Here is a 14,787-nt window from a genome sequence, read left to right as displayed (position 1 = left end):
CTCTTCGCCCATGTCCCTCCTCCTGCCTCGCCTCGTCTCATCCGCTTCCAGAACCTCAATCGCACGCTCGACCGCCTCATTCAGACCATCTTCCCTCCGCTCGCAGCTGACACCGTCCCCGCGACACCCGCTCCAGCTCCGCGCCATGGCATCGCTCCCGAAGACGATGAAGGGCGTGATTATCGAGAAGACGGGCGGGATCGAGGTCCTGCAGTACAAGACGGACCTCCCCGTGCCGGAACCGCAGGAGGGCGAAGTGCTCGTTAAGAACGAGTTCATCGGGATAAACTACATCGACACGTAGGACACAATCGCCTCATTCCTCTCCTCCCATTTTACCCCCTAAACCCGCTCCCTCGAACCCGCTCCCCTAGCCCGTTTGCTTGCTCCCCCCGCTCCCACCCACCGCACAGGACCCTTCCACTGACACGTCCGCGGCCCCCGGCCCCCAGCTACTTCCGCACCGGCCTCTACCCACCCCCTTCGTTCCCCTACATCCTGGGCCGCGAAGGCTCTGGCACCATCACCGCCATCGGTCCCGGCTCGACCTACAACCTACAACCCGGCACGCCCGTCGTGTGGATGGGCACGTCCGCCTACGCCGAATACACGGCCGTGAGCGCGTCCTCCTGCATCCCGGTGCCGGGCTCCATCTCGCTCCGCGACGCCGCCGCCGCCATCCTGCAGGGCCTGACGGCGCTGACGCTGATCCGCGAGGCGCACCGCGTGCGGCGGGGGGACTGGGTGCTCGTGCACGCGGCGGCGGGCGGCGTCGGGCTGTGGCTGTGCCAGCTGCTGCGGGCCGTCGGGGCGCGCACGATTGCGACGGCGAGCACCGAGGCGAAGCGCGAGCTGGCGGCGCGCCATGGCGCCGAGGTGCTGATGGAGTATCATGGGGAGGACAGCGAGGCGTTTGTGAGGAAGGTGGTTGATACCGCGGGAGGGGAGGGCGTCGAGGTGGTGTTTGATGGCGTGGGGAAGACGACGTTCGATGCGAGTTTGGCGTGCGTGAAGCGCAAGGGGACCATGGTTAGTTTTGGGAATGCGAGCGGGGCGGTGCCGCCCGTGGCGATTGCGTGAGTGCGGTTTGCTCTTCTTCTCCTTTTTTCTAGGGAGGCGTTTCGAGCCGTCTGGGGACTGGCTGTGGGGATGGTTCAGGGACCGGCGAAGGAGCTAACGCAGCCTGCAGACGTCTCGCGCCCAACAACCTGAGACTCATGCGGACCCACTTGTTTGGCTACCTCACTACGCGCGAGGAGTTGGAGACGTACGCAAACGAGCTGTGGGATTTCATGACCAAGGACAAGATGGATGTCAACATCCACAAGATCTATCCGCTCGAGGACATTGTGCAGGCCCATCAGGTATGCAAGGCTTCTTATCCCCAGTGCCCAAACTCTCTTTTCCCGTGCAATGGTAGAGCGTACTGACGACTCGCAGGATATTGAGGGTAGGAAAACGACGGGGAAGCTCTTGCTGCAACCATAAAATGTAATACTAGCCTTAATGTTACCCCCCAACGCGGGTTGACAGGAAATTCGCTGCCGAATCTAGAGGTTGTTCCGGCCACTTTGAGGGAGACTTTTCCCTCGATGCTAAGAATAACCCTGACCATAGCTTATATTAGGATCCCTATTAGCTCAAGTTTGAACCCCACTATGATTATTCCTGGAAAATAGAAATTAAGGGTCCTAAAACCGTTCCCCTTCTCTCCCTTTAGAAATAGTAGACCTTAAGAATATAATAGCACTTCTAGCGTGCCTTATCGACGCTATGCCTCTTCTAATACTTAATACAGTAAAATCTCTTTAGTACGATACCGTTTATTCGGCCGAGCGTATCGTAATACCAAGGGTATCGTTGTATTGCATACTTGTATATAAAATGCACCCAAGATCAAAATTAGGTAATGGTATTATGTATCTACGTGCGTGAACGCGTAATTAAGCGATCGGCTATACTAAAATACATCGCGATTGATTGCTGCTTGGTGTTTTAAGGTCGTTGGCCTTGAATTCGACGCTCGTGCCTTAATAGAGTCATAATTACGTCTCTATTAGAATTGCTTACTACTCCCTATAGAGACGAAGCTTTTAGAAGGCTATAAGCGCCTTATTAAGCTTAATAACTTCTTTATCCGTTTCTATATCGCGATCGGGCCCTGCGTAGAGCTCACTATATACTTAATAAGATCCTCTAACGAATTTTCTACTTCCTTACCTGGTTGCTTAATAAATTCCTAAATATTTATTACGGCGTAAATTCTCCCTACTGCAAGTAGTTATTCTACTATTTGCTATATTTTATTAACCATAGAAGGATCTAGATAATCTTAAGGGTAAGGCCGTAGGCCTATACGAGAGCTAAATAACGTAGATTTAATAAAGCAATTCTTAATTGTTTATAGCGTAACTTCCTTCTAAGCTTTAACTAACCATTAAATTGCCTATAAGACTTGCATTTACTTAATTAGATTCTTATCTTAAAGCAAGACCTCTACTATAAATTATAGCTAATATTACCAGTAGAGCAGCTTAAAGTTTATAATTATCCCTTAATTAAAAGGCTAATATACTAAGGTATAATTAGGAGGAAGGAACTCTACGCGCGTATTTTTAATAAGTATTTAAACAGCTACTTTATAGGTATAACGGCGCTATCGCACGTTACATGCCAAATTCTGCCAAATTCTGCCGACTTACGATTAGCTCGCCCAAAGCTAGCGCCTTAGCGGCTTACCCTATATATTTGTTTATATTGGCCCTAGCAACCCCTTTTTCTTCTCCTTAGCTTAGTATCTTTATAAGATAGCATTCTACAAGCTTTAGTTTAGAGGCATTTATATAAGCCGTTATATTATACTAAGCTCTCTTTACATTACTTAGAAAGGTCTTAATTAATATCCCACTCTAAAAAAAACTTTATCTGCAATAACGCGTTAACGTATTATACTTAGATACTAAACAATACTATACTGCCTAGGAAGGCCTTAATAATATCTTACTTTATAAGCTAGATAGGATTAGACCTATACTCCTAAAATTAAAACCAAAGTATATAATACTAATAAACCTTAGGAAGCTAGTAATAGTACCTAAAGCAAGCTTATTTAAAAGAGCTGCCTCTATTTAAGAGGAACCTAAAATCTAATTAGGATTAGAAATTAAAGATAATAATAACATTATAGATATACGCAAGTAGATTCGTGCCCTTGCGGTTAGCTAGAAAGCCAATTATTTTAAAGTAAGAAATATATAAGAGACCCTATAAAAGATCCTAAAAAGCCTTACAGCCCTATAAAATAGCCTAACTTCCCCTTTTTAAAGCCCTAGCTAATTTACTTACTCTATTAAATATAATATACTAGGGAGTATAAATATAATAATAAAGTAATTAAAGTCTATTAAGCTCCTTAACCCCTAACTCCTATCTAATAGGATAAACCCTACTTTTAAAAATTAGAGGATCTAAGTATAAGGAGAATTCCGCGTTAACTATAACTATTTCCCCTCTAAAGAAGCTAAGATGCTTTACCTCTTTAGTTAAACTATAGGAGATGCCTAATATTACCTTTAAGCTAAATTTAAGGACAACTCCCTTACCCGCTTTATATCTATTAGTAAAATGCTATAGAATTTAGCTACTATATATATAAACCTAAATAAAGTATAGGATGCGTGTTATAACTATAATAGCTTAATAATAAAGTTAAACTAATCCTTTACTAAGTTTTAGATATAATTCTTATACCTAGCGGATAAAGGCTAGGCTCCCCTTAAGAACTACTATTTGGATCTATATAATAAACTAATAGTTTTAACTATAAGAGAAGATTATAATAGCCTTAGATAATCTACTAACCTACTATAATAGAATCCCTTGGAAGGTACATATTAGATAAGATAGTAAGAGGTTTTATCTATATCCCATCTATATTCTATCTATGTCTTAAAAGACACAGTTAGATAGATAAGGGGCGAAGGGTTTTGCTAGCGTCTTAAAAGGATTATATAGGGAGCTAGTTCTCCTCTAAAGAAGAACTAGCAATTAGTCTCTAAATAAAAGAGGTTAGAAAGCATTTATCCTTTATTACATAAAGATCGTTCTACCTTAACTTATCTTCTACTTACCTATAACGTGTCACTTAATAATAAATTCTAATAATTTAGATTTAGACTTTTATATATACTTTATAGCTTCTATTAAAGTTCTATAGTAAATAGTTAAGTAGTTTTTGAGATATATTAATTTAGCCTAATTTAGGGGCTAAATTAAGGCCAAATCAATATATCTTAAAAACTACTTAACTATTTACTATAGAACTTTAATAGAAGCTATAAAGTATATATAAAAGTCTAAATCTAAATTATTAGAATTTATTATTGAGTGGTTGTTAAGATATTAAGGTGTGAATTTTCGGTGGGGTTTTAAGGGTGGCGGCTCGCTTGGGGTGGCAGCTTACTTTTTTTTTTGAAATTATATACCGTTTTAGCTGCCCTAAGGGCGCCATGCCGGGTCTTCTATTTTACAGAGGTAGATCCTGGGTAATCACCCGTCTTACCTACAGCAGTGATTCCGTGAGGCCCTTATCCGCCTATTTACTACGTGCTATAGTTATATAGTGCCTAGGAGAGAAGCAAACGCCTATAATCGCTAAGTCTAAATTAAGAAATAAGAATCGTACGCTAGAGCAATGTAGGATATATGTAAGTAGGGTAAGTTCCTATATAAAGGAGATAATTAAAATTAAATAATTAAAAAGTAGTAAGTATGTAAATTACCTCTGTTTTGTACTGTATATTAGAGCCAGGCCTGTTTTACGGGCCTAGGGTTTTTGCTCTAGTACTATCCGTCTTCCGCTAATGTCACATTATATCCACCACTAAGAGAGACTTAGTTAGTTACTTTAAGTCTATTCCTAGCCTCCAGAAACTGCACTAGGAGGCCTATTTATACTATATATTGTGCTGCTTTCTTTGCTAACTATATTTGGTTTAAGATCGCTTTAAAGCTCTAAGGCTAGCTATTATACGGCCAGACTGCTTTCCTTAGTTCTTTAAAATTAGGGCATTTGATTAGGACGTATCGCCCTATCTATTTATCCCTATACGTATACCTTAAGTTAGGCGTACGTTTAATCCTATAGAGGTAGCTTTTAAGGGCTACCTTGCCTATATAGATCTGTGTGAGGGTGGCGGAGAAGGCCTTTAGTAAGCTACTGTGTACCCTTAGTCTCTGCTTTAAGATCTTTAGTGTAAATCTATATAGCTCTCTTCTAGTCTCTCTATTCTTCTATTTATTTGCCTAATAAGCTTTTAGTCTTACTTTTATTGTTCTCTTTGCTACTAATAATAGGCTTTAAAGTAATGGGAAGGTAGGTACTTTAGGTCCTATTCCTCCTTCTCCTTCTCTCTACCCTATTACTATCTTCGCTAAAACATCTGCTTGTTTATTTTTATTAATATCTACATATAACAGAACCTAGTATATTACTACCCGTATACTTAGCATCTATACGGCTTATAGTCTCTTACGTACTCTATAAACCAGATACTAGCCTAAGTAGTTCCGTAGTTTAGCTACTGCTTATATTACTGCTTAGTTATCCATAAATATTATTAATCTTCTAATTATTAGTAAGTACTTAAGTGCTAAGTTAAGAGCTAGCTATAGCCCTCTTAGCTCTCCTGCGTATACTATACTAACTTAATTCGTTCCTATATAGTTAGCTATTTTAGCTCCTAATTTAGGAATATATACTAAAGCTCCTACCTCTCCGTTAATTTTACTGCCGTTTATATATACTAATACGTATCCTAGGTTACTCTTAGCTTTCTATATAATCTAGTTATACTCTAGCTTACCTACTTCTGTCCCTTTAGTAATATAGGTCTTTAGTGGCTTAGTTTACGGGCAAATAATTTCTAGGCGGATTACTTCTATAGAAGGTGTCCCTTCCTTAAGGCGGAGCGCTACTATATACTCTAGTTTTTAAAGAGGGCTGTACCATTTAAACTTTAATAGGGTGGGTCTCTATAGTTATTAAATCTTATAGTATAACGGTAACCCCCTAATTTAATTTAGGGAGGACTTAACCGCCTAGTAAAGCAATATTTTAATTAGTGGTATATGCATCTCTACTTCTAGTTTCGCCTTAGCGGTAGTTTTAAAGGCTCTTATTATAAGACAGAGTGCTTTATACTAAATTTATAATAAAACTTGGTAGGCGTTCTTTATTTTATTAATAAAACCACGCCCTTCTTCTAGTATATACTAGTAGGAGGCTGCGTAGAGTATACGTGGTATAATGGTAGCTATATAGAGTTGGCGCATATATCTAGTTATAATACCCTATATAGATCCTATAATACCTAAGAGACATATAAATTAGCTTATTAATCTTTCCACTATATAGTCTAAGTGCACCTTTCCTATTAGCTTATTGTCTAGTATAACACTAAGGTATCTAGCTTTCGTTATTAGTTGTATTATTTAAGTCCTTCTATTTTTTAGCGTAAGCGCTAGAGGACGTTTATGTTCCTCTTTTAAGGTCTTCTTCCCTAGTTATATAAAGTAGATAAGTTTATACTTCTATAGTGCGAATACTAAGGCGTATATATATGCCTACTTCTCTACTCTCTTATGCAGCATTAATAGCGTCTTTATTGTCTCTTCCGTGTTTCTTCTATTAACTATTATACTTATATTATTAATATACCCCGTAACTAGGCTGTGCCTTAGCCCGTTAAGATTTTTAGACCTAGGGTTTATTCTAATTTAGTAAAAGGCTTAGCGGATATTAAGCTTTATAAAGACCTTAGCTCTACTTATTTAGGCTAGAGTCTTATTAAGTAGGGGTAGTGGATAGCGGTCTTTGCGGGTTATATTATTTAACTTATAGTAGTTAATATAGAGGCGGAGTCATCTATTTAGCTTTTTAATAAAGAAAATATATAAGGTAAAAGGGGCTTAGCTAAGCTTAATAAAGCCCTTATTTAGGTTATTAATAAAATACTACTTTATAGCCTATAATTTAGCAATAAACTACTTATAAAGGGGACTAAAGCTAAGGGTATTTTCCTTGCCCTATTTAATCTCGATCTTATAATTATATAGTTAGTAAGGTAGAAGTATATTAGACGCTACTTTAGAGAATATATCCTTAAATTTCTAGTGTTAATAGGGCAGCTTTTATTTTACTAGTTCCTTATCTATAAGCTCGCTTTTTTATCTACTAAGCTTACTTTTCTTTTCCTTAATTATTTAATTAATTTTATATAAGCTAGTTATAAAGGTAATAGTATTAGGCTAAACTAAGTTCTAGTAGAATCCTATAGCACTAATATAGCAGATATTAACTAGTAGGAGGTCCGCTAGTTTCTTTACGGATATTTATTAGGTTATATTTTGTGGTATAAGGTTTATAGTCTTCCTTAGCTTATATTTTATTTTCTATAAGTTATCTTTCCTATTTATTAGTTTAGTATAGCGTCTAATATTCCTAGCTTTCCTTTATAGCTACGTAGGGCCTAAGTCCTTTATAGTTAATTTAGCTAGGTTACTACTAGCTTCCTAGGTCTTTAATATAGGTAGTATAATATAGCTAGTCTAGGGGCGGTATAGTATATAGATCTGTTACGGGTTAAGCTGTATATTTTTCTTAAAGGCCTAGTCCTTATGTATAGCATCTACCTAGTAAATAGTATTAATCTAAAGCTATATAAGGTTTTCTATTATAATGCTAATTTCTTTTATAAAAGAAGGGGTTAGGGGTAGGGTTTTAGGCTAGATAAGCCGCCTACTTTGTACGCTAAGCTATAAGCCTAAATAGGCTAGCTATTTTCTTTTTAAGATTATATTATAGCTTCCTAGGTCCGTAATAAGGAAGGGGATATTATACTACCTTTGTTTGTTAATACGGAGGTAAATCCATAAAATGGTTATAATAGGTAGCCCTATTTACCCGTTATACCCGTAAATAAAAATTAGTTTAGGTAGTTCTTTAATAGGTGCATTAAAAAGGTTAGCTAGCTTTATAGTATACTAGGTATCTATTAAGATAAAGGTATTTACTTTAGAGTTAGCTAAAGTAAAGGTTAAAACTTAATATCTATTACGGAATAAAGTATAAGGGATAGTATAGCTTCTTTTACTAACTAGCCAACCTAGATTAATATATAACTTATTAATCCCTTTTAACCCTAAAGAGGAGTCTTTTTCTAGGGTTTCTCTTTTTCTAACTTTATACTATTCTCCTAGATTAACAGAACCTTATCTACTTTTGCGTTTATTAGGTAATCCTTTATATAGTAGCCCTTTTAACTATAAGAAAAGCAAGCTTCTTAATTACTAAGGGCCTATATATAGGGGTTGCTATATATAGGCCGAGCATTTACTAGATCTATAGTATAACTAACTATATAGCTAGCTGCTAAATTAGTGGTGGGTAGTATAGGTAGTGCTATAGGGGTTGCTAATTATACTGGGGTATTATAGGCCGTTCTTATATTGCTTATAGTCTAAGTTAAAAAAATTCTGGCTTTATACCGTTTAGCGCATACTTTAATTTAGTGGAGGCCTTAGTTAATAGCTAAGCACTAGTCTATAAGTTCCTTTAGCGTTTATATAGTAGTAAAAACTAGTAGTACGGCTTGCTGCAGGTCTAGGGTAAGCTTATTAAATAGGTTTAGCATTAAATCTTCCTAGGGAATTTAAGCCTAGCTAGCTAGGTATAGAAAGCGGGTCTAAAAGACCAAGAAGGTCTCTGTCGTTTTTATATTTAGACTTTTATAATTAAGTTAGGCGTTTTATACTTTAAAGGGGTCCTTATAAATAGAAGATAGGTAGATAATTATCTTTTTTCTAAAGAGGAAGGGATCTGCTAAGTCCTATACGTATTGCAGACGTAGGTGTATTTATACATTCCTACTAGTATAGCTAAAGACGTAGGCTATTTTAGCCTAAGTAGTAGGGAAGTAGTCCGTATTAACTTTAAGCTTATTCTATAATTAAAGCTTCTAATTATTAAATATAGGGTTGGTTCTACCTATAAGTAATAGGGGGTCCGCGACCTTCGCGGATCGCAATAATACTAATACTATATATTAAGCTAGGGTTTTAAGGACTATAGTAAGTCTCTAGGTATCTAATAGCTCTTTACTAGGTATAGGGGGTTCTTTAGCTTTAAGCAGCTCTTAAAGTCGTTTAATTTCGATATTAGCTGCTATAAGCTCTACCTAAAAGTTTAAGTTAGTTACTATTTTACTATTGGAGGTATTTAAGGGTCTTACGGCTAATTTGCCAGCCGCTGTATTTCTTAGTATAGTGGTATAGTTATTAGGGTAACTTCTAGTAGAATTCAGGGGTTCTAGTCTATGCGTATTCTATAGGTCTTATTATTCTTTTTTATTATTCTAGTTTTAGTAATAGTCTTTAGGTCTACTTTTATATTCTATTCTTATTTATAGTCCTATAAATATATTTATGTTCCTTTTTAGGAATAAGAGTAGATAAGCTTTAAATAATATTAGTGACTTAGTTAATTAAGGCACGAGTATAGTAGGAGGGACGCGCAAGCCTATATAATTAGTAGTCTATAAACAAGGATCTAAAGCTAGAGAAAGGAAAGGAGACAAAGGGTGGCGCTACTTAACGTTATATACAATCCTCTGGTTACGTAACGGCAATTGTCTAAAACTGTCTAAAACTGTCTGCGATTGTCTACTACAATCTACTAATATTCACCAGTGCCGTAATAGAAAGTAGTTATTACTATAGGTAGCATTATAGTTACTATCTTAGGTGGCATATTATTCGACTTCCTTTACTATAACCTTAGTAGTAAATATATAACGAAGCCTTATAGGAAATACTATAATGGACTTATTAAAGGGCTAGGTATATAGGTTTAGGAATAGTTAAACAATAACTAATATAACTAGTAGAGTAGGTTACCTAATAGATTAACTCTAATTATATTCTAAGATTTACTATAAAGAAGAAAACTATCTAGGTAGGGACTATAGTCCTTTAAATATATAATACTTCGCCTAAGAAATATACTAAGTACGTTAGTACGTCAGTATATTATGTCCCTATATACCTACGTTCTTATATTCCAAACTTATAACGTAACTAACTATATAACTCGACTACCCCTTATCCTATAACTCGATCGGTTTTAGTGCCTCCTATACTATCTTAACTAACCTATTTATATCTCTTTTTAGTAGTGCTACTACTATTAATATAAGGTTTATAATACTTATAGGAACCTACTAACTCTATAGAACCTATATAAGTTATAAAGACTTTTATAAACTTAACTTAGAACTACTATAGCCTTATCTTATAAGAACTTAAGTTTAAAAAAGGGGGTACTATTATAAGACGACTCTATAACACCTTATATACGCCATTTACTATATTCTACTATATTCTACCATATTCTACTATATTTTACTAATATAATATCTATAATATCCACAACTTTTACTAAATTCTACTAAGCTGTTAAAAGGATCTATAGCAATGTAATGGCCCTAAGGGAAGTAAGAGGAATAAGATTAAATTCTGAGGTTCTTCTATACGGGGCGACCGCGTTATATAGGCGCCTCGCCGGTTACGGTATATACGTCTTTACGGCCTAATATAAGCCTACTAGATTATACTCTGTATATAGCACGGTACCTATTAATATAATAATTAAGTAAATAATATATACCCCTTTCTCCTACTTTTTACTTTCTTTCCTTATATAACCTCTTAACTTTAATATGTAGTTTATATATATAGCTTAATAATATCTACTTCGTTTTATATTATCGCTACTTATCTTCGCTTTGTAATAGGAAGAACCTTTCTATAAGGATTTTTACCTTATTATTATTATTATTATTATTATTATTATTATTATTTATAGTCTACGTTTCGCCTATTATTATTTTTAGAGGTAGTAAGTATAGGTCTTCTACTAGGGGTTCTGTCTTTTTTAATTACCTATTTTACTATAGCCTAGAGGCTCTTATTATAGAAGAGGGTTAGGTTAATAGTATATTTATTTATAAATTATCTCTAGTTCTTCCTTGTTTTGTATTTAAGGGTATTTTTTTAGCTAGTTCCTTACGTTCTTATATTATTTTCTTCTTGCTCTCCGCTAGCTAGCTCTAAGGACCGCGTACCATACGGACCATACGTATCGCGCGTGGGGGTTTGGCTTTGATTCTAGGCAGTGCTCCTTAAGCCTATTTTTAACCGCTTCCTAAATCTTTTCTAGCCTCTCGTCGATTTTCTCCGAAGTAGCTAATATATATCGCTATTTCGGTACTAGGTGGATTTCTTGGTGTAAGGGGGCTTTGAAGCAGCTTCAAAGGAAATAAGATTCTATTGAAAGCCAAGCTATATAGACCTTGCAAACAACAAGACGTTCGGACAAAGAACAGAATAGATTCGAGTCGACGTGGTCAATAAATAGGGGTAGCCGTGGTGCGTGCACCGGCTTCGACAGGCTTCGACAGGCTTCGACAGAATTCGATCGTCGAGTGTTTCACCAAGACGTCTTTACTGTAACGGGACTGTCCCGTTACACGTGGAGGTTTTGGAGTTGTTGCTTAACCGCGTTAAGGAAGCTGTGTATATCGAGCCTTTTAATTGCGTATCTCTTGCTACTTAGTTGTGTCCCGGCGTCTAGGTCTAGTTGTATGTTTTTTTTATATTAAATATATTTTAAATATATATATTAATTTAAAAGGTGTTATAAAGTAGCTGTCCCTTGCACAGCTAGTGTTCAATCGATTGTGGCCTATACGCGATGGTCAGTAACATCAATTCGTTAACGCCAGTAGTGTAAACAAAACTTCATCAGTTAAGTAAACCACTACAATGTTACGAAATCTTAAATCCAAGATTGAATCAACACTAAGGATTAAGTGTAGATACAAATATATATATATTTGAAGCTTTATGTCAAACCTGATGTGTATGGCGGGACGCCTAACCGCCTACGAATGCAGTTGATTGATTAGTTGCGCACGGGCCGCAAGTTATTGGACGAATTCAACTGTGCAAGGGATAACGTCTTAGCCACCCGGTCGAGCCACCCTAAATCACACCAAAATCTACCAACTTTAGCCTCCTATAACTCTACCCCCATTAAAGATATTTAAATGAAAATTTAAATATGGCTACTTATATATAAAGGTGTTATATTTATAATGTTTTTAAATATATATATTTAAGCTAATATAATATTTTTATTAATAAATATTAAAAATTAAAAATGTTTCTTTAAAAATAATTATATTAGCTTAAATATATAATATTTTTTATAAAAATATTATAAATGAAATCCTTTTATATATAAGTAGCTATATTTAAATTTTTATTTAAATATCTTTAATAGGGGTAGAGTTATAAAAGGCTAAAGTTGGTAGATTTTGGTGTGTTTTAAGGTGGCTCGACTGGGTGGCTGGCTCGACCGGGTGGCTAAGACGTTAGAGGTAACTAAAAGTTGTAATAGGTAAGGTAAACTTTTTTAGTAGTAGGCTAAGTTAAGCGAGGCTTGGCGAGCTGTTAGCGTAGTGGCGTGAAGCCTCTTAACGCGGCTTGTGTTGCTGTTCTCGTTGCTGGCTGTAGCCCGAGTTTTCACACCATGCACCGCGTTTTGGGCCTCTAGACGCGCCAGGCAATCTCGCAAAGTTTGATCGAACGTTCACTAATTATCCCCTCCAGGACCTCTAAACTTGGTAGTTGAGTATCTTTAGGGAACTGACTTAACCCTGCTACCTTCCGCTTGCGGGCAGAGCAATGGAGGCCGCCAACTCCACCCAGGGCATATAGATCGCGACAAGTTCATTTGTGAGGGGATATCGGGACGAGAGGGGTTATTTATAACACTTTCGGAAATACGCCAAATAGAGCGCCTATTGCGTACTCAATTACATTGGGAACAAAAGCGGAACAGAACCCATTACGGCTGAATTGGGCGGCAATAGCAATGGCGATGAGGCGCCAGCCACCGGATCTTTGTATGTCACAGTTCTTGCTGCCTCGTAGCATCATATCCATACCCGTCCAAATCACAATTCTCCCTCGTGTATCGCCTGCTGATCAGTATCATAGTGCGCACTCTCAAACCTCCTATCTTCCGGCACCACCGCCGAGCAATCAGCAACAGCAACCTCTTTACAGACATCCGGTCCCACATTCTTCGGGTCGCACAGCGTATTTGCTGATCTACCCGGTGCGACGGCAACACGGTGTTCGTGGCCAGGTACGGGCCACTTCATCCGCCACTGCAACGTCACGTCATCGTTAGCCACGTCATCTGCCTTGTACCCAGGCCTTGTCAGACACATTGTTCCGTACGGAGTGGGCGTGCAGGACGTCGTGGGATGGCACAGGTTCTGTCCAGGGTACGGAAGACAGATATCGCAACCGATCGTGATGTTCGTCGCCAAGATGTATGGGACGCCGGAGCTACCATCGGGGAACTTTCTAGCCCCGTCGCCCGTCGCATTCAAGGCTATGGCGAGAGGTTTGAATTCTTTGGGGTACTCTGCAAACGCCTCGTGGACTGAGCATTGCCAGTCGCTGAGGACGGCGTCGGTGAGCAAGGTGAGCGCCGCGTGGTTTGCCACGATGTGCGCGGCGTCGTAGCAGCCGGTTCCACGGACGGTGAACTTGCCGAATTCCTGCATTACTGCGAGGGTCGCGAGGGATGAGGATTCGTAATACTCGCTGAGAGTGATATAGAGACCGGTGCCTTCGCCAGCTATCGCGAATCTGATACCGTTGAGCATGAGCTGGTCGGAGCGAGGTCTGTGACCGGCTGGGTCGGAGCCTGTGCACGGAGTAAGTCCTCGCTATTTTCTGCGAGTTGTGAGCTCTAACCGATGACGATTGCATTTCCTTTGATCGCGGGAGACCATGCTGCCCGGCTGGAGACTAGCGGATCAAGCAAGGAAACGTCGTTAGAATTAGGATCACCGATAATAATGGCATTGAATGATTTGAAGTAATTGGTATCCTTGAGAGCCCACTGACTCGGACTAAGAATTTCGAATGTCAAGGATCCGTCTTGTACGAGAGAAAGCTCAGCTCCTGTGAGAGTGGAGAGAAAGAGCACCTGTGTGGCATGGCCGAGCCAACCGAAGAAGAGAATTGAGCATAACGACGCAAGAGCTAACATTTTGAGCGGATCACTATGGTAGAATGAGAACACTCTTCCGTTGTCTTTTGCGAATGTATTAACAAAGCTTAACAGTTCGAAGGAATCCCCTATTATGTCAAAAGCGAAGGTTGATGGTCTTAAGAGGGAGAACACATACCCCGTCTTATGCACCTCAGCTGCCTCAGCTCACCATCTCAGCAGCGAACAAGGCTTGGTCATTCGGTCGCCGTGCAGGATCTCGTCGCCCGCGGTGCTGTCATCGGTAAGAGCCAACCAATTAGATTAGCTGATATATGGGCATTCCTGATTGAATGGGCGGGCGGGAAAGTGAATCTTCAAACCGGGCACACAAAAAACATTTCACCACAGCAACTTCAGCTCCACTCATTGTATCTCGCGGTCTTTCGATCCCCCTTAGACGTGGTTAGAGTTGTTTCCCCATGATCCGTAGCTCGATGCCCCAACCCAATGAGACGCACTATCTCGTTCCCAGAGGTTAAGGCTATCAGTATTCACGATCTTAGGAGCCTTGGCAACAGCAGCTTTAAGTTTTGATGACCCTCTCGGCTCGCGTAGATCCATGCATTTGCACCCCTTAGGTAGAGTGATGGCGTGTT

General features: G+C 38.9%; 2 protein-coding genes across 2 annotated transcripts; one reads left to right on the top strand and one right to left on the bottom strand.

Moving 5' to 3' along the window:
• Nucleotides 1-145: 145 nt before the first annotated feature.
• On the top strand, nt 146-1,488 carry K441DRAFT_560645 (NAD(P)-binding protein; the record flags this gene model as incomplete). Its single annotated transcript, XM_067643499.1, has 4 exons — nt 146-300; nt 453-1,076; nt 1,190-1,364; nt 1,441-1,488. 4 exons carry the CDS (start codon nt 146-148, stop codon nt 1,486-1,488), a joined length of 1,002 nt encoding a protein of 333 aa, XP_067503942.1.
• An 11,675-nt stretch (nt 1,489-13,163) lies between these two features.
• On the bottom strand, nt 13,164-13,433 carry K441DRAFT_490061 (uncharacterized protein; the record flags this gene model as incomplete). Its single annotated transcript, XM_067641972.1, has 1 exon — nt 13,164-13,433. A coding segment is annotated over one exon (270 nt), but the record flags the coding sequence as incomplete, so codon positions are not given.
• Nucleotides 13,434-14,787: the final 1,354 nt, after the last annotated feature.

The sequence above is a fragment of the Cenococcum geophilum genome (genome assembly GCF_001692895.1).
Source record: "Cenococcum geophilum 1.58 unplaced genomic scaffold K441scaffold_21, whole genome shotgun sequence".
NCBI classification, from domain to species: Eukaryota; Fungi; Ascomycota; class Dothideomycetes; order Gloniales; family Gloniaceae; genus Cenococcum; species Cenococcum geophilum.
This window is presented reverse-complemented; position numbering and strand designations above follow the sequence as displayed.